Source organism: Dicentrarchus labrax, unplaced genomic scaffold, assembly GCF_905237075.1.
Source record: "Dicentrarchus labrax unplaced genomic scaffold, dlabrax2021, whole genome shotgun sequence".
NCBI classification, from domain to species: Eukaryota; Metazoa; Chordata; class Actinopteri; family Moronidae; genus Dicentrarchus; species Dicentrarchus labrax.
This window is the reverse complement of record NW_026136707.1, coordinates 7,881,818-7,901,107: the sequence shown is the minus strand read 5'-3', so window position 1 is coordinate 7,901,107 and position 19,290 is coordinate 7,881,818. Positions and strand designations below refer to the sequence as shown.

The window sequence follows — 19,290 nt, the reverse complement described above, 5'->3', positions numbered from 1 at the left end:
ACTGGTTTAAAAAATGTTTTAACAGCAAGGATTGATGCACTGTGAATATCAGTGTTATCGCAACAATAAATCAATTGATTAATATCAATTGCACCTACTCATGCCCATATAATGCAACCTGTTACTAATATTACAGATACAACTGCACAATATGGGTTCTATAATGCTTCCTGTTATCTCATATCAAGATTTAACAGGTTTTTAATTAGTCAGTAAACTCGTAACATGTGACATGAAAGATACTGGACTTTGAGCCGGCTGTGAAAACACATTTATTATGTTCTTGAGCAGTGCATTTGATTGACGCATCAACAATAAAGTGGCAACCTTGTGGTTACGCTTCAGTTCATAAACTTTGGTCAATGCAGTGTAGTAGTTAGTCGATGAGTGCGTTCACATGATCAAGATCTGTTTAGCTGAAGTGAAAGGCTGCATGGCTGTATCCAGAGCTTTGCTGAAGTCTTGGAGGCCCACCTCTGTGCAGACAGGAGCTGTCAGCTTTCCCTGCCGGATGAGGTGGCACAGTTCATCCAGCATGACTCTAAATGCTGTTCCATCTAGGGAGAAAGTCTCATGAAATTCATTTTAAAAGACTTATTTAGGTATCTTGATCTATGAAACTCCATGCCAACTCACTGTTTGACTGATCTTTTTTCCACTGTGTGACCCAAAACCCACGAACCTTCACATCCTTAAAAATGAGAGCACTCTGGAGAGAAAAAGTTTAGTAAGTCTACAGAGAGAAAAAGTGTCCAGGTGAAAAATTATCTGAGAGGCTGTAAAAGGTTTCATCTTACCACAGGGACCGTGACTGGCTGTTTGGCCATCCCTCCATATGTCACCATAGATCCTCCAAATCTGAAATACATGGGATTTAAAGATCAGATTTACCTTTCAGTGTCAGATCATGCCAATAAAGATTATTCAGCATCCTTACTGTAGATGACGGAGCAGTTCTGTTGCGCTCTTGCCTCCGACTCCATTCAGTGCCAGTTTAGGCTTTGGACAGGTCTTTTTTTAAAAAAAACAAACAAATAAAAGAGATTTATCTTGGGAGTGTGTTTATTTGCCAGTAACCAGAGCCACGTGATCATATCTTTTAACCAGTCTTCAGACCCACAGACCTTGAACAGTTCCTTAATCTCAGGCCGCCTCAGTGCCTCTTCTTTGATCACATGAGTTGCTCCGATGGCCTTCAGCCTATCACTGAGCTGTGTGAACTCTGGCCTTTGAAAAGGAAGACACAATGGAGAACTTCATTACCATCATAAATTCTAGCACACAAAAAAACTCTTTCCCTTTGTTACCCTTGGACAAAAGACCCCACAATTTTACAGTCAGGAACAGACTGATAAGCTGAGCCTTTGATTAAGACTGAAACGTTTTGTCTCCTGTGACTTGATACACTTAGTGGGAAAGAGAGCTAAAGTGTAACCAGTCCTTTATTTACCCACAATAGTCATTTAAATAAGTTTAATCTAAAATGACTCTAATATAAGTTCACCTGTCTCTGACGACGTTGATAGTGTTTAATCCCCGTGCAGCAGCAATCTGTATCACCGCCTGCCCAACTCCACTGTTAGCTGCGTTCTGGATCACAGAATCACCTGCAATAATAATAATAATAATAATACATTTTATTTACAGAGCATTTTTATGATATCCAAAGACACATAAGTTAAAAGGTCATAGAAACAACACACTAAAATAAATATAAAACACACAACAATTTTTAACACATTAAAAGTGTTTCTGAAAAGATGGGTTTGATTGGGGATTTTAATGTGGACTGATTTGTATAGTAATTTTAATATATAATCTAAAATGTCATATTTAATATAAAATATATATTAAAAATATTATTAGTACTTTAATTGGGCAGGATTGGGCAGGATTGGTTCCAATGAAGGTTCACGGTGCAAATACCAGCACTACTTTCAAATTCACTAGTAAGGACTGATTCTGTAAGTCATCTTGTTTTTTACATTAATGCAACCAGGGGGCTGATGGTTTGATCAGTCTGGAGGCTAAAATGTCAATTTAACCAACATTTCCATAGGAAAGTGGAACATTAGTAAAATAAAGGGACTACCCCTTCTATGGTAGTGTGTGTTGAAATAATTACCTGGCTTAAGATCTTCAAAGTCAGAGAGCATCCTGAAGGCGGTGCAGGGATTCACTCCCAGTGTGGCAGCAGACAACAAGGGAATGTCATTCGGAAGTGAGATTACATCGTCCTCAGCTAGCACTGCCTCTGTCCTCCAGGTCCCTGCTCACCCAAAGGCACAAAATCCTTAAGATCTCATGTTGGGAGACATAATTAATAATCATTTGTGTAAGCTGCAATTTACCTAGACCAGCATCTTTTGGGATGACCCAGTCTCCTGTTTTGAGGGACTTCACCTGGCTGCCCACTTCTACGACCTGGGCCACTCCCTCGTTGCCCCCAACAGCTGGGAGGTCAGGCAGGATAGCATAAGTACCTGGAAAAACAAATAAACAACTGACCTTCATATCTTACACGCATTAACAATGTTGGGCTTCTTGTTATGTAGTCTGGTGTGGAAGTAACCCAGAAACCAAATACCTTGAATCATGTTTATGTCAGATGGGTTGATTGGAGCTGCAAGCATTTTAACCAGGACATCCTTTGCACCTATGGGGGGCAGATCTACATCCTCCAACCTGGCAACCAAAAAAAACCATATACAAAAACGAGTATGTGCAATGCTGCTTTTGGTTTGGTGACAGCTTTCTAATTTAAGAATATCAGACTTGATAAAACAAGAGTACAGAAAATATCTCCATTATGTGATAGGCTTATTGTTTCCCCTTGTGGCCATTGGGGGAAGAACAAAAGCTACAACTGCATTTCTGACCAGCTGTCAAGTGCAACTAGGTGTGTTTCGCCCTCCGACCTCTGGGGGCAGTAATGAGCCCATTAAGACGTGGCCTAACACAGCGAAGAAGACACCACACTGGAAAAATTACCTGGACAAGCGACACAAAAGGTGAGATTTATGCTTTACCAGACATGTTTTCAAACATTATTTTTCACTTTTACAAGAGGAAAGACTTTGAGGATTCAGACTAATTGGTTGGTTTGTTAAATGTACGTCTGGTTAACTGCGCCGACTCCGTTAAAGAGCAGCGTACAGCCTCTTCCCATTACTATAGGAGACAGTTGCATGGCAACAGCGGCGAATAAACCACACGTTTAATGAGACGGGGACTCTTACTGGACGACTTTTGAAGGGTCTCCGTGTTTTCTATACAGAAGAGCCGGGCATGTTTGTGCTCGAAGTCCAGCTGAATGACTGAAGAGGGACACGTTATCTTTCCCCCTGTGCCTTGAAATCTGTAAAAGAGCAGCGACGGAGCTCCTTCTGCTGACTGTGTGAAGTGGCAGCCACATCGCGACACGGGAGTTAACTTTAATATACAAAAACAGCACTACGGCTCAGTTGTATTTGTCATTTGAAGTGTGATCCTCCTACTGCGTGGCCATGTTGGATTTCACTCATGAGGTGGTGTCATTGGGAATATAAACAGAGAACAGCGCCCCTGGTGGATAAACGTGGACCCGTGCACCGTGGTTCAGTTTCACGGGGTTGCCAGTCAAACAAAAGAGGAACTGATGGTTTTAAATTATATTTCACTTCATGTATACAGCACGTTGAGACACGCTGATGTTTATAATTCACACCCTGTGTACATTTCTTTTTTGAGTCATAGGCAATAAAAATGTCCTCAAATGAGGATGTATAGGACACAAAATGTGGTGGCCTGTAACCACGCTCCTGTACTGTACACCTTGGTGGCTTTCACCTCACTACATTTCAGAAGTTGGTAGTATGAGGCAAGGCAAAGGCAAGTTTATTTGTATAGCACATTTCCACAAGACCACATAAAATAAAGGGTAAAATGTGTGTGTATAAAATATATAAAAATATATAATAAGTCAGATAATACTCAAAACCTGAAATCTCATTAAATAAAAGGCAGTGGCAAACAGCTTTTCAAAGTCTTTGATTTAAAATAACTAAGAGTTGCAGCAGACCTGCAGTTTTCTGAGAATTTTGTTTGATATGTGGACTCATTTCTCTTTTTGTCTGTAGTCAGATTATGAGGAAGGTGACAAGAATGCTTTCTTTTTGTAACTTATAATTAAAAATAATTCTCCTGCGAACATTTCAGTTTCATTATGCACAAAGTCACCACCACTTTCAGTAATTTGCTGGCAATTGATAAAGCGCTTTTACAATTAATCTGTTTGGCTATCAAAATCGTTGTGAATTTTCTGTTTACTAATATATTGTACATCTATTTAAAAGTTATACCAGTTACCTTAAATTAACATATCACTATTTTTTTTATATCACTATCATTTTATGACTTGTTGTAGAATAAACTTCACACCACTATATAAGTAAGTTAAAATCAACTCCACCATGACCAGGTACACCGTTAAAATGCTGTGTACCACTTTCTAAGAACTACTTTATAAAATGGATTTATTAATATTTAAAAAAAATATTAAGACTTTATAGATTAATCATAAACCATTAAAAGGTAAAATATATGGATTACAAACTATTGCAATCCTTTAGAGCCATTATGCATGAGTACTTTTACTTTTGATACTACATTACACCTTGCTAATATTTTGTACAATGTACTTCAGTAAGATTTTGAATGCATGACTTTTAGTTGTAATGCTAATTGTTGATCTTTGTTGTAAGAGTAAGAAGGAGAAAAAAAAGACACATGAATATTGACATATTTACTAGGAAATGGAGCAGATCTTTACATATAGCAACATAATCACAGTAATACTTTGAAAAGCCTACATGCTGCTCATCATTGACAAACTAGCCATTAAATCAAGATAAGATAGATCAAGATAGTTGTAGTTTTATGGCAGTCAACATTGATACATTCATCAGTAATAAATGCACATTTTTTTGGAAGTTATTTATCTGATAAAACACCAAATCACAAATTAAATGGCTGATGGTCACAAACAAGATGTACCATGAAAAGCCAACTGTGATACAGAATGCTTTGATGTGCTTCAAATATTACCCTGAGCACATAGTCTTACAGGTCCTTGGATTTTCAAGGTATATCTAACCCATCTAATACCCGACAATCATATCACAAATAACACACCACCGAGGGGGTCAAACAGGTTTGTTGCAATCAGAATGTCTTCCATGGACTTAAGTTTCCAAATGATACTTTGAAAACATCACTAAGTACAGCAGAATATTGCAAACATTACAATACAACACATAACTGTCATTCAACCTTTATCTAAATAGTGGGTGTCAGAATCCAATTAAGAGTTCGACAGATGAGGTAAGTTAGTGGTTTCAGGGATTTTAAAGAAAGTTAAATCACAGAGATTGCTAACAAATTCATCCGTGTGTCCCTTTTTTGAAATGGAGAGAAAGGAAAATGTTCAGGTTAGAGGATACACTGGCACTGCAATCATAAGTGGTAAATTCAACATAAAAGTACACAGAAAAGGAAACCATTCCATCTAATCAGAGCACTTACTTAAACAATCTTTGTATCCTTTTACATCCTGAGTGGAATTATTAAAACAGTGTTTGCTTCTGCAACCTTTAAACTTGGAAAACGTATATAAACACCACCTAACGGCAGAGTATGAAACGATATTTGAGTATTAAGTCATCAATGACACATTCTTTTTGTCATAAGCACTGATAGTCTGAAACACCAAGTATCGGCCATGTGTTAAGATGAGACAACCCCGGATTATATACTACTAGCCCCAGTCCCTTTAACAATATTCTACTACATCCCCATCTACAACGATTATAGAGGAAAAAATACAATAATAGTGGAACATTTTCTTCATATCATATCATGGCAAAATATTTCAAAGAGGAGAAAATATAAAGAACATCTCGCATTTGGGTGCATGGAAAGTTAACAAAGTATTAGAATCAAAAAGCTTGTGAATCTCAATCTTAACCGTTTCACATCATTGCTTTTTTATTGGCCACAATCAGTATTTTTAAGTAAAAACAGAAAGCAAAAAGAGAGGCTTTCTTGTCCTATGCTTCACATCATGCGGATGAGTATTCAGTCCCTGCTTTGTTTTGAATAAACACTCCTCGACTCCTTCCAATCAATCTGAAGTATTCCCTGAGTTTTCAGATTGGCAATTCCTGAGATGAGCCTAAGAGTGGAAGTACTTTTTTTTTGTTTTCCAACCAGCAATCAACTGTATGTAGTATATGAAAATCTTAAAAAATATAATATTGAATATGAAACATATATTCAAAGGATTAAACAGAATATAAAAAGACAATTAATGCATCTTACACATGATTAGTGCAGAGTAACATTGCATTGGTTTTGGCATAGATAGGAATAACAATGGGACTCATTGTGCACAAAAATAAAGAATAAAAAAAATCATACAAGGCAAAGAAATAAAAAAAAATGTCACAGTTTATGTCAGTCCTCATAATACTATGTACCTGTACAGTATATAGTGTATATTGTCACTCTTGTGTCACAGTATATTACTGTTACACTGCATTCATACTGCAATGAATTATTGGTAAGGACAATGATTTATCAAGCACATATGTACACATTAATACAAGTACCTTGATGTTAAAAGTATGTTACCCAAATATATTCTCAAGTCATATGGAGCTTTGAATGACACTTGGCTGGTTTTTTAATGTATACTATTCATTGCTGAGAGGCTTCAACAGGAGCAGATGGAGAAGCGGCAGCACTATTGGATGAAAATAAATAAGTAGTATGATTTCTTTTAAAGGCTTTAGAATAATTTTACATATATATTAATTGGGTGTAAAAGTCTTGTCAGCTTCTCCTGTAAAACGGGAGTAAAAATGCTGATTAGCTAGCTAGTTCTACATGCTCCTCCGTGCAAGCTTGGTGTTCCTGAATTATTACCCTACTAAGGGTTATAGGGAGGCAATGTCTTAAATAACTACCTAGAAATAGATCACGCTGGATATAAACAAAAACATCAGCCATCCCACTGGCAACATCATGGCTGATTCTGCCTCATTTTATTCAAGTATCAAGAGGAGAGCTAGCTGGATCCCTCAGTAACCCAGTCCAGGTCAAGTATCGTATTAGAACTGATGATGTACGTGTATTGGGTTTAGTATTACATTACATTGGTTGGAATTCTATCAAATCCACGTTGAGGTAATCATAAAGCAACAGTATTTCACACAGCAGCCAATAAAATGAGAGGCTACTGTAGATGGAAAGTTGACTAAGATCATGCTGCCAGCTTCCAGAGAAGCTAAAGAGAAACTCAGCACCAGGCTCAAAAAGCTGTGTTTTGCTGCCCTCTCTAGTTGAGATCACAACTTATCTTTTTTTTTCCCCGCCAAAAAGTAGTGACACGTTTTAGACGTGCTGAGCAGCTGTGATGTAGCGTGGAGATATAATACCACGCTACATCGCACAGCCAAGTACAACAGACCACATCTGTCCACATCCAGCTGTGATGTTGGGTGTAAAGTAATGACAATGCTGTGTAAATACTGTAGTGCAATAAGGATTTGATTTAACCCCAATTAAAACCACAAACTCCATAGCTGTATTCTGAGAATATTTGGTTTACCATCAGCAGTTAGAATGACGGTTTTAGTAGCAGACCAAACATGTACCATTTAGGTCGACCGTGCACCTTTTGACAGCCGGCAAAACGCTGGTTGAAAATAATTAATTAATGAAAATAACTCTGACCAAAAGCTGGAAACCACTTCTGGTCTGACATTCATTTGGCCCCAGGATTACTGGATGGTCAATTGCAATATTGGCAGATGCCAATCCATTGCCATTAGTTATACCCTAAAACCCGTCCCATGTGTTTTCACAAACCCTCCCATTCCCCATGCCATATGCAAAACATTCATTACAGAGGTACTAATTGTCACGTCTCTGCCTTGTCGGGTAGTGAGGTGTAACAGTCAGGAAGAAGACTAAAAAGGTAAGGCAGCAAAAGTGTAGCTCTATACTAAATATACTGACTGAGTATTATGCAAAAACAGAAGAGGTATAATGCCCACTGGAGAGGAACAGTATCGCATAAAAGAAAACACAGATTCTACAAAAAACTCATCAAGATAATCCGTTATATGGCATTGCTCACTACAATCTCAAACCCGTCAAAGAACAACGGTGATTTAAACATTTCCAAAGCGTCCTGAGTGCAATAATACAGCAGTATTCCTGAGTGTTACACCAAATGAAAACAAACAAAAACGTCAGCAACATTCTTCATCATAAGCAATTTTTTTTTAACCTGAGGTAGTTCCAAAAGCAGCTTCAACAGGTGGAAGAGGATCGTGTGTCCCATCTCTCCATCAAAGCAGTTTGATTGGCCTCTGTGCTTCCCCCGGCGTCAGTGTAGCCCAATTTCTCGTTTAATCAGAGGTTTCGGGAGGCAGTGCCAAGTGGCTGTGCTCCTCCTCGTCTCCTTTCGAGGGGGACGGTTTTCCCTGAGAACCCGGCGAGGACTGTTGTGCTTTGATTGGGCAGTTGGCAACCATGTGGTCAATGCTCTGGCAGAAATGGCACTTCTTGGGCTGGGGTGGTAACTTGCACTCTTTGGCGTGGTGGTCCAGGCCTCCACAGTTGTAGCACCTATAAGAGCAGAGAGAATTTAGTCAGATGTTATGTGTGCTTAAACATGCAATTGCTGATTTTTTTTGTCCACTTGGGAGCAGTAGATATCATTGATTGATACGGCCTACTTGTTAGCAAACAGTTGCTTATTTACACATCCAGCAGAGAAACATTATAACTCATTTGGATGTTTCTGGCCACCTGGCAAATGTAAATCCAATATTCACTCTTCTTTGAGCTTGCTAGTTTTTGATCCCTCCTGAGGGAAAAATCTGTCTTTTTAGCTGCTGAACACTGTGTTCACCAGCCAGCCAGCTAGTCCCTTTGTTTGTCTGCTGTTTGGTGCTGAATAGGTAGCAGATACAGTTTTTAACAGAAACAAACCAGTGCAGTTTCAGGCCAGAAAACCAAAACAACGAGCTGAAAGATGCTAAAAAGAGCTCAGGGGAGGCCATTTTTACATACAGGTAACCCTGTGATCCATAATATGTAAGCACTGATAATAGCCACTTTAAGATCCTCTGCAGACTGGCTTCCAAACTAGTCCATGCCAAAACATGCTCGTAGATTCATATCTTAAACTTAGAAATCACAGAAAAAATGTCTTCCTTTAGCAGATTCATGTGTAAACAGCCTATTAAAAGTAAAACTATGCACTGCACAGTGAAGAAAACATCCAAATGAACAATAACCAAAGCACATTTTTGAGTGGAGATGCACCTGTTTGCCACTAGAGGGCAACATTTCACCTGGAATGACTTTAGTTTGCATTTGGTCACAAATCTTGCAAGGGCAATCCAGGTCACACCACATTGCTCTTTGGAGGAGGAGATCTCAAAGCATGTCATGTTAGATGGCCAAAAAGTACAACCAAAATGTATCCGAAACGGGAGTTTCTGGAAGGTTTAACTATTCAAGTGGACAACAAAATTGCAGAAGAAAAGAATTATGTGGGAGGGCTCCTAGTTTTTCATATACATGATATTGTTACAGTGGCTCATCTCTAGGTATCGTGAACAGCTTGACCTATTTTGTCAGTTTGTCGCCTCCAGTTGGACTCTTTTGTATCAAAGAGCGAAACATCCGTTTCATCGGCATTGAACTTTAGAAATGAACACCATGAAGGGTCAGCAGGAGCCATCAGGGGTGCCATTGGCCACCTCTGTTGAAGCATAATCTATAGAATGGCCACGCGTGCAGGGGCGGAAGACAGATGGGTGGTGGGCGTGGGGCGATCAGCCTTTGCCACTGCGGACCCCCTGCCACCATTGTAGCAGCAGATGAGGTTTGGACAGGGCGGCCGCCGAGGGGTCAGTGTGGCTTTGTGATGGTGGCCGTTGGGGTGGTGTCAAGGTCTATACAGTCACATCACAGAAGCTCTCTACATTAGCATCCATCAGGAGGCAAGTGGAGGAAAGGGGAAGTGGTCCCTTTGTCTAAAAAAGCTGCAGTAATGACCTCTGAACCCTGCCCTCCGCTCCTCAGTTCTCTAACCCCCAATCCCATCCCAGCCCCCAGCCCACTTGCATTTACTCATACGCTGTTGCCATGACAACAGTGACCTTTCACCCCCTTGCTTGGGCTCTTACATCTGTTATCAATTAAATGGACAGGAGCTTTTTTCCCCACCCTCAGTCATATATACACACACACACACACACACACAAAAAGGTGGTCTATAAAAGGTAGAGTGGAAAACAGCTGTTCACCTTGGTGGCAAAGCATGAACCCAGAACTAGAATAAAACGTCTTTCCTCTGTCCTGATGATATCTGACTATTGGTTATAAATATGATCAATCAATCATAAAACAACCAATGAAACACCATCCAGTGTTGCATAATGAAGTACGCTAGAGGCGAACGATATCTTATCAATGGATCAGTGTGGTCTAGGGAGAGTTATTGAACCACAGCGGGCCTCCCAGGACTCTTTGAGGCGGTAATGATCTCTGTTCTCACACTGACTACTCTCTGGTTCTAATCACAACTGACAGGAGGGTGAAGCTGATACACCTCTAACCCCATGCTATATTGCTATTCAAAGAATTACCCAAAAATCAAGGCCCTGTTGGAGGGGAGGAGGAGGGGCATTGTTGCCTTTGCATGAAACTCTTGCATTTTCATGAATAAAATATACATCAGCAGATTGATCATTAAGTTTTATGTTTTTTTACATGACTTGAACTCATAAGAATATTTCTCAAGGATCATGTGCTGGTCCAGAACAAATGGGGGGGAAATCCCTTTTGCAGTAATGAGGAATGACATGCTTAAGGCTATTCCTATCACATATAGTTGGCTATATTGGTAGCAATCTCTCAAGAATTCCTCATTCTGTGAAGAAGTGAACAGGCTGGAATAATCATAAAAATTTTGATTAATGTTTATGTTATTAAAATGAGGATTTTTTTTTTGTTATTAATTTGGTTTTGGAGATACAAATCACATTGGTAGTAGAGGTTTAGGAAGAGAGAGATTGTCCGTGGGTGTGAATTCACTAGGGGCCTGCAGATTTAAACAGTTATTGATCCAGGTCACACGTCAAGCCTGCTGGTGTGACCCTTGCTAGGGCTGGAGGTGGGGGTTGGGGTCATGGAAGAGGAAGGAAAATGGGGAGAATCACCATTGTATATCTGATCCAAACTGGACACAACATCATCTATTTGTGGACTGCTGAGAAATAAAGCTTTCAAGGGTCCCTAACATAAAAGTGCATAATCTGCTGCTGCCCAATGAAAACCAGCAATCTCCATTTTCTTTTTTTTTTTGTTGCATAAACTAAAAATGTATGCGTTTCCAGTTTTCGAAAAATCTTAAGCTCAATTAAGCATTTGTATCTAAAAAAAAATGCATTGTCACAAAGCTAAAAACTCAACCTATTTATTTTTATTTATTCATGAAAAGTTGATGTTCTGGAGATGTAGGGTCTTCACTGGACAGTAACAATGTATGAGTTGTTACACATACTATGGTTTTCTATAGCTTTTTGGTCAAATGCCATGTCTTTAAAAATGGTGCTTTGTGTGGACTCCTCTCGGCATGTTTTAGTGTATGAACTTAGAAAACATCTTCTGGTATTGATGAATTTGCATCCAACGTAGTTGAGCGACAGTAAGTATGTATGCCATTACACAGAATCTCACAGAGGCAATGAAATTATATACTGTACTAATTTCACTAACATATTTCAGAATACCCACTTCACAAGGAACACACATGTAAATGTCTTTCCTGTTCTTTCCCAGTCCCTTCCTGCTTACCGATCTCCCTTTGAACGTCGCTTCTGGACCTTCTTGCCTTTGGGTCTCCTTTCGCTGCCCACACAGTGGATGCCACCTGGTCCGGTAACTCGCTGCGACTCCAGGCCCTTTGATGACTTCTTGAAGGTAAACTCGACCGCCTCGCCTTCCTTCAGGCTGCGGAAGCCTTCCATGTGCAACTTGCTCTGAAAGGCAACATAGGAAGATGATTCAGTTTTAAATGTATTGTTTTGTGTTTGGGGAAACTCCAGTTTTATGGTGACTTAAGCCCTAATAGGTACGACAGGAAGAGTCAAACCACAAAGGGATGACTGACTGTTCAGCCTTCTCCTAATCACAGACATACAGTAGGGTGGGATATATAATAGTGATAATTTGATTTTTCAAAACCTGCTATATTACACAACCAGTGACCAAATCACCTCCGCATTGAGCCTTTGGATACTCTGACCCTTGAGCACAACCCCCCACCCATTCTTCACTGTTTGATAGCATCAGAGCCTGTTAGCACTTATCAGGTATCTGGTATTTTAAGGTGATCATTATGCCTCACTTGATAAGCAAACAAGCACTACGAAGCTTGCTGTTCCCACTCTACCCAGCAGTTTGTACACATACTGCCCTGCATGAAAGGCACCCATGCCTTAAGGCTACTTTGTCTTTTTGCTGCGTTTGAGTGGTAAATCTGACAAGGATAAACTTCAACCCATCCCCCCCTCCGGAGGAACAGCATTCCACACTGCTGACCCCACCCCATCCCTCTTCCCACCCACATTACAAAGCTCCACTAACACACTGACCACCACCACTAACCCTAAACTGCAGGATGCAGGGGTTAGTACTACGGTTGGGGGTGGGGTGAGAAGGCAGCGTGGCTTCTCTGGGAGGTTGGGGGTCAGGGTGACATTCCTTGGATAGTTGTTTGGCAGAAAGACGTGGAAGATAAAAGTTGAGTGAAAGCACAAATGATTGATATCTCCCTTTGATATCCGTGTTTGAATATGTGACATCTTTTTTTGTGAACGAAACATGATGATTTCAATTAGTAGCGTGTTTGATGAACAGCAACACTGGAGAGGCGTGCTAGCTTTATTAATCAACAATGGAACTGGAGGTTCGAATATGCTCAGAATAAAAACTAACTTGGTCTCCTGTTAAGCTCAAAATTGATGTGACCTTTAAGGGGGTTCTTTATGATACCAGTGACTTGCCAGAAACATTTCTGATTACACAGAACAGAAAGAAAGAAGGAAGGAAAGGTGTGGTGCGGTTTTGAGGATAAAACCCAGAGATGTCTAACACAACATGGGAAACCCCTCTCTAAAATTCCCTTTGGTGGGACTGTGAGATTAACTATAGCAGACTGTTGACATAGGAAGAACGATCCATGATGTAGCAGGTTTGTTTTGATAGACATTAATCCTGTTCTCTTCTCTCATTTTTGAGTAAAATCACAACCCTCTTCTAATTATGAACAACAGTGTTCATTTTCCTAAACCAACAGGGATTAAACTGAGCTTCTCATAGCACAGTCTGGGATCTGCTTTAAATAAAATCTAACATGATCCTCCAGAATCCTTTAGGACAGGTTATCATTTAAAAAGCGTAAATCTCAGATCAATCAATAAGGAACTTTATGTTGGAATCATTACAAACACAGCCTATAGTTTAGTGAGCTAACACACCAGCGACGCCTTCTGCAGTGAAAACAAAAACAAAACATAACAAAAGCACCATCTTCGCTAATCCTGTCACATCCACTCACAGTTGAGCATCTGCTACAAAGTCCTGCGCAGCGAGGACACACGATTGGTGAGCCATGACATTTAAGTGGCAACATGGATGTCCACAGAGCCCCAATCCCATCAGGCTTCTCTGCCCTGGTGACCGTTAACCCACTTCCTCTTCCATGTGTGACCTTCCCCACCCCCATAACGGACCCTCAGCAGCCACATGCCCCACATCAGATTATCTATACCCACACAGGTATACATGAGGGTGGGGGGCTTTAGACTTCAAGGACCTGATTTTGAGGCCTTATTAGTGGGTTCTACTGTAAACTGTCCAGAATGTGTCTAGAAGCCAAGTGAGGCAGAGAAAGACATCAGAGCAGGGAGGGACAATAGCAGGGCTGCTGCTGAGACAAAGAGGGGCTCGGTCACGGCCGAGGGGTGCTTCATTCGGATGCATGGCTCTATTGTCCACCTGCACAAAGGCCAGAGGACCCGGGGAGTTAATTTTCCTTGACACGCGGCCACTAATTTTAGGGCTGAGGCCTTTTACGTTGCCATAACCCCTATACATCCATCATTGACACACGTGCGTCTACCTTTTCAAGTGACAGAGAGGGAAGTAAGTCATTGGTTACGCATTTCTTATGGATAAACTCAGAGCCCAGTGTGAGGTTACTGGTTTAGTAAAGCAGCGAGCATTGCAACTTTTCGCTCTTTGTTTGAGCTTGGTATCTAAAGCAATAATGAACTTGTTTTCATGACATAAAGACACACGGTTTTGGACACTGGATTGGACTTTTTTTCAAGCTGCAAGGCAGTTGGGCAACACACCGCTATTAAAACCACTCATTCCTTTCCATTTTCTTTTAATTCTCTGTAACTACTGGAGCAACAAACTGTAGGTTTCAATCCCCAGTTTAACTCACGTTCACATTTGCAATATGATTAATCAGGTACCAACTTCCTGTGTATAGTCAAACAACATTTCGTTTACAACGGCTGCACAGAACAATGGGATCTCTCTATATGCATCATCATAAGCAGAAAGCGGACAACTGAAAAACAGAAACGAGTAAGAGCTGCTTGAGTCTGTCAACTGGCTCCAACCAAGTGTGGAGGCTTTAGGCTGACTTTATATGGATGTATTGATAGCAAATAAAGTTAAATCATGAATGAAATGAATTGCATGAGGCCTGGGAATGGTGGCGGAGGGGTGTGGAGATGGAAATTTACCTCAAATAAACCCTGAGAGCTCCTTTCCTCTTTAACGCTAGTGCCACAGAGGGGGTTGAGCAGACAGCAAAGAGCCTTTAATCACTTTATGACAGGAACCTTGAGGTGAATGAGCAGCTAGTGGGGACTCCTCTCATTCACATGCTAAGCCTTTATCTTATCAGACAGCAATGGAGGCGCTCACTCACATGAGAAGTAGGAGGGAAACGCACCCCCCACCTCCCCAGTTGTATATGCAAAGGTGAATGAAGGTTTGTGGTCAAACCTGGGTGAGCTGAGAAGGTTTCTTTTAATCTCTACAGTAATGGCAGAAGGAAACAATAAAACCTGATTTAAGTATGCCAATTTTCAGAGCCTTCAGAAGAACATAGGCCTACTCAAGGCAATCTTGCATAAATATATGTCAAGTGATTGGGTTGTATTCCGCCTATAAAAACCCTAAAAGGCAAAATCATGAATTGTACCTGAAACGGATGTGTTTAGAAGCATATTTTAACCTTTACAATAAGCGATCAATAACCCTTGTTTAGATGGTTTGCCTATTCATGCAGATCAATCTAGAACCCCAAACCCTTTTAAGTCATTTTAAAAGCTTCCCTTTTGTAAACAGATGCAATGATAAATGACAAAAAGTGACATACACTCATCATATTCCAAACAAACAACTAAAATAGCTATAATGTCAGACTATTAAAAAGTATGTGTCTTTATTTCTACATCACATTGTATCAGCGTCCCTCATACAATAACCACGAGGGAGGCCCGCAGATCTCTTTTGGCTGAAACACGTGTTCCCCTGAGGGAGAAACACCCACCGACCACACTGCACGCATACACCCGTCCAAAACCAGTTAAAACACATCGCTTATTATCTTAACTTTAATATCAAAAAGGCCTGCTGATGCAAGGTTGGGTTTGTTGTTTTAAATGCATTTATATTATTATAATTTTTCTTATTTTACTTATAGGATAATGAGTCATTTCTGCCTAGTTTCGACAAGGCTGAGAAAACACCTAAATGAATTACGCTGTATTGGAAACAGGTGGGGCGATCGCACAGAAATTCCACTCGATTCAAGGAAAGTAGATTTTCAGACCTCGAAGTGTTGATGGGCTTCTTTTGGAGTCTTATTCGCGTTTGGATGTGAGAGGTTTTTTTTATTTATTTATTTACTGCGTCGATAGTTTCAGTTTCAGCCCCCCGAGAAGATAGCAATCCTACCTGATGAACAAACACATCAACCGGTTCGTCCAGTGGCACTCCCTCTCGGTCGGTCATGGACAGGAACCCGAAGCCCATGCGGACGTTGAACCATTTACACAATCCGACCCCGTGGAAAGACTGTGAATCCTCCTCGGTGCTCGGTCCTTCATCCTCCTCGGTCTTACACACTCCTGCAATGAAAAGTGTATGTAATTACAACAAAATACTATATATATTTTTAAAAATCTGTATATAATGTTGCAAGTGCGACAAAAGCATATTATATCCAAAATGGCAAAATTTTAGTAAGATTTAGAAACTTTTATCCTCCTCCTCTCGCGTTGCTGCATCATCAATCAATACGGATCAATGAGGAGAACACACAAGCAACAAGACGAGGCTGTATTTCTGCTTAATCCCGCATAACATCACAACTCACTTCGTAAAAGCAACTAAACAACATGCGACTTTTTTGTGTGCGCAAAGTTTGCGTAAAATAAGTGATCGCGGAGGATGCCTGATGTCAGAATTTCTAAAGAGCGATTAATGCATTGATGGACACACGGATTCCACATCACGTGTGGTGAACAATGCCATTTAAAATGCTCCATTACAATCGGATAGACAGTCCACCAGAAGACAACTTAATTAAAGCATTTTGTAGAGGAGAGAGAGAGAGAGGAGAACAAAAGCTAAATACATCTTATTTTGTTACTCAACCTGGGAATTCCTGGTTAGAAACGGAGCCCATGTCTTCAGTTCTGCCTTGAGTCAAAATTAGCACCCAAGCTACAGTATCCTTTTTTTTTTTTTTTTTTTTTTAGCCCTCAAACTGGGTAATCCTCACAGATTGCCACTTTCATGCAAAATGCCGTGAAAAGCAGAAACTGCGCAGCGAGTGGGGAAAGCGGGAGAGGGAGGTAAACAAAAGGGGGCTGGCAACCTATTCCCCCTAAACAATGAGGGGTGAGGAGGGGGGGTGGGGGTCAACGGGCAGAATTTCTCTTGAAGAATCCCCCCCTAAACAAAAAAAAATCTAAAAAACAATGCAAGGACACCCAGCCCCTTAAGAAACCACTCCCAGAGATAACTCCACAAAAAAGCTCCCAACATACCTTCTGCCATGTTTGAGGGCCAGTTTACTCCCAGTGTTCACGGCTGCCGATTCTTGTGTCTTTTCCTCTCTCCTGCAGTGGTCAGCTCTGTTGGTCAATACAAATGACCATTTCTCAGCCAACAAACCCCCCACACACTCTCGGTCACGTCCACGTGATTCACAATTATAGTCCCCAAGGATAGATTGCATATTGTGTGATGGAAGGGCCCAAATCTGGGAAGTGACCAATCACTTGTAACGAAAAATCCTGATATTCCCATCAAGGCTTCTGTGATACTCTAAAGGAAGACAGTGACTTCAGTTTTTTACAATTAACTGGAGTCGGTAGCACTAATAAGTCTAATTGTTGCAGAATTATGCATATTTCTGTATAAATCACGTTAAACCTGAATTTTATTCAGATATTCCCCAAATGATTACTACCCTTTCCAAAAAGGGTTTGAATTATGACACTATAAAGGGAAGAATTAAGAAATATTTAGTTTTATCTCCATAAAATACATGCATCAGGCCTGCATACACTCAAGGTGGGGTGACAGCAGGAAGACAGTAAACCTGGTGGAGACTGTAGTTGCCTGTGTTAAAACATCCATTTAAAGTACATTTTGGTTTTAGTTTTTATTATAGATCAATATACTTTACTTGGCAATCAGACTTCACTTACTGCAGGCCATTTAATATTTAGTCTCTGATCGTGTGTGCATTCGTTTCCTTGCGATCAGTGAGATGGTTTGCTGCTGTTGCAGAGAAACGATTGTAATGGTAATCCAGATGAAACATGGAAGGGGGGGTGTCTCGTCCTCATGTAGCAGAGGAGGAAGCAGCTAAACTCGAGTCAAGCCATCGAGGTAGAGAGTTAGAATATTGAAAGGAAACAAAAGCGGACTTGAACTAAACAAAGGGATAACGAACAGTTTTTATTAATTTTTTTTAAACGGCCCACGGTACAAGGTGGCAGCATGAAAACAAGCCAAGCTGGTCAAACGAATTCATGGATCAATAGTGATTGATTGCATCACGTTAAGATGTTGACTCGTGTCCTTGTGGAGTGATGGATGAATCAAAGGCAGAGGAAAGTGATCTTCTAACCAAGCTTCAAGTGAAAGTCCAGAGCCGAAGTAACCAAAAGATGAAACGGTCTTAAAATGTTGAAATCAAATTATAATGAAATGTATTATTGTTATTATTTAAACAAAACAAGAATGTATACTAATTAATTGTCAACTGCAGCCGATGATAAAGACAAAGATAAAATAAAGAAAAATAGGCTGTTTGAAAAATTATTCGTTCTGATGATGCCAACAAACATCAGCACAATTTGTTTTACATGTGTCATATTTCAGTTTAAAAGAAAAAGCTTAATTGTCGACCTGTGTAAGAGAAGACCACTTATTAATTGGATAAGTTGCATTTATCTATTGAGATTAACTTGAACATTACTTTAACTATTGGGCACACAGTATGTATAAACCCCTGATGGATGTTTCAGAGGTGACCCGTCGGTTTCATCACTACAACCACAACGACCCCTTGTGGATCCGTAAAACACGTATTTGTCGCCCTAAACATGACATAATTGACAGGATTAAACAACAGGCTTAAACACAATAAATAAATGATAACAGCACACATCAGGTAAAGCTATAGTCCCATATCAATGGGATGTCAGTGTTGTAAGTTGGTGATTTTTAAGAAATAGAGAAAACTTGAATATGCTGATAAAATGACTTCTTGACTGGATAACGATTATATAATAATGCAAAACCAGAACCTTCAACTAAACCTGTAAGACAAAACCAGGGGGGATTTAAACATATAGGAACCATTAATGTTTGGATAAAAATCCGAATAAACCAAATCGATTTAAATTAATATTACCAAGCATTAATTGGATTTTCTTATGTTTTTTTTTTTTGCATAATCCTGATGAGATGTTGAGGTCTAAAACAAGAGGTGTGTCCAGTTTTGACATTGTTTTGCAAAATTATCCGCATATAATATCACAAATCTAGTTTTCAGGCGTTTTTGAAGCTGCAAAAGCATCTCTGAATCACTTTTTCCATCACTTCTTGACGTTTTACAAATGA

General features: G+C 40.0%; 3 protein-coding genes across 4 annotated transcripts in view; 1 reads left to right on the top strand and 2 right to left on the bottom strand.

Moving 5' to 3' along the window:
• Positions 1-254: 254 nt before the first annotated feature.
• mecr (mitochondrial trans-2-enoyl-CoA reductase) lies at positions 255-3,529 on the bottom strand. The gene is made up of 10 exons (XM_051407749.1): positions 3,240-3,529; positions 2,588-2,685; positions 2,352-2,483; positions 2,126-2,269; positions 1,505-1,607; positions 1,125-1,227; positions 938-1,011; positions 798-858; positions 637-709; positions 255-557 (listed from the first exon to the last, which is right to left on the bottom strand). The coding sequence occupies exons 1-10, from the start codon at positions 3,413-3,415 to the stop codon at positions 394-396; spliced, it is 1,128 nt and encodes a 375-aa protein (XP_051263709.1). The 5' UTR covers positions 3,416-3,529; the 3' UTR covers positions 255-393.
• A 1,239-nt stretch (positions 3,530-4,768) lies between these two features.
• lin28aa (lin-28 homolog Aa) lies at positions 4,769-17,307 on the bottom strand. 2 transcript variants are annotated; one of them, XM_051407756.1, is made up of 4 exons: positions 17,202-17,307; positions 16,105-16,277; positions 11,917-12,101; positions 4,769-8,673 (listed from the first exon to the last, which is right to left on the bottom strand). In XM_051407756.1, the coding sequence occupies exons 1-4, from the start codon at positions 17,209-17,211 to the stop codon at positions 8,454-8,456; spliced, it is 588 nt and encodes a 195-aa protein (XP_051263716.1). In that variant the 5' UTR covers positions 17,212-17,307; the 3' UTR covers positions 4,769-8,453. The 2 variants fall into 2 exon arrangements, with proteins under 2 accessions (XP_051263716.1, XP_051263715.1); XM_051407755.1 differs by lacking the exon at positions 17,202-17,307 and adding an exon at positions 16,807-16,975.
• Positions 11,957-19,290, top strand: part of LOC127367693 (glycoprotein endo-alpha-1,2-mannosidase-like protein) — a 21,729-nt gene continuing 14,395 nt past the window's right edge. The window contains exon 1 of the mRNA XM_051407747.1: positions 11,957-12,042. The gene's annotated coding sequence lies outside the window, so the exon portion shown is untranslated. The remainder of the gene's footprint in view (positions 12,043-19,290) is intronic.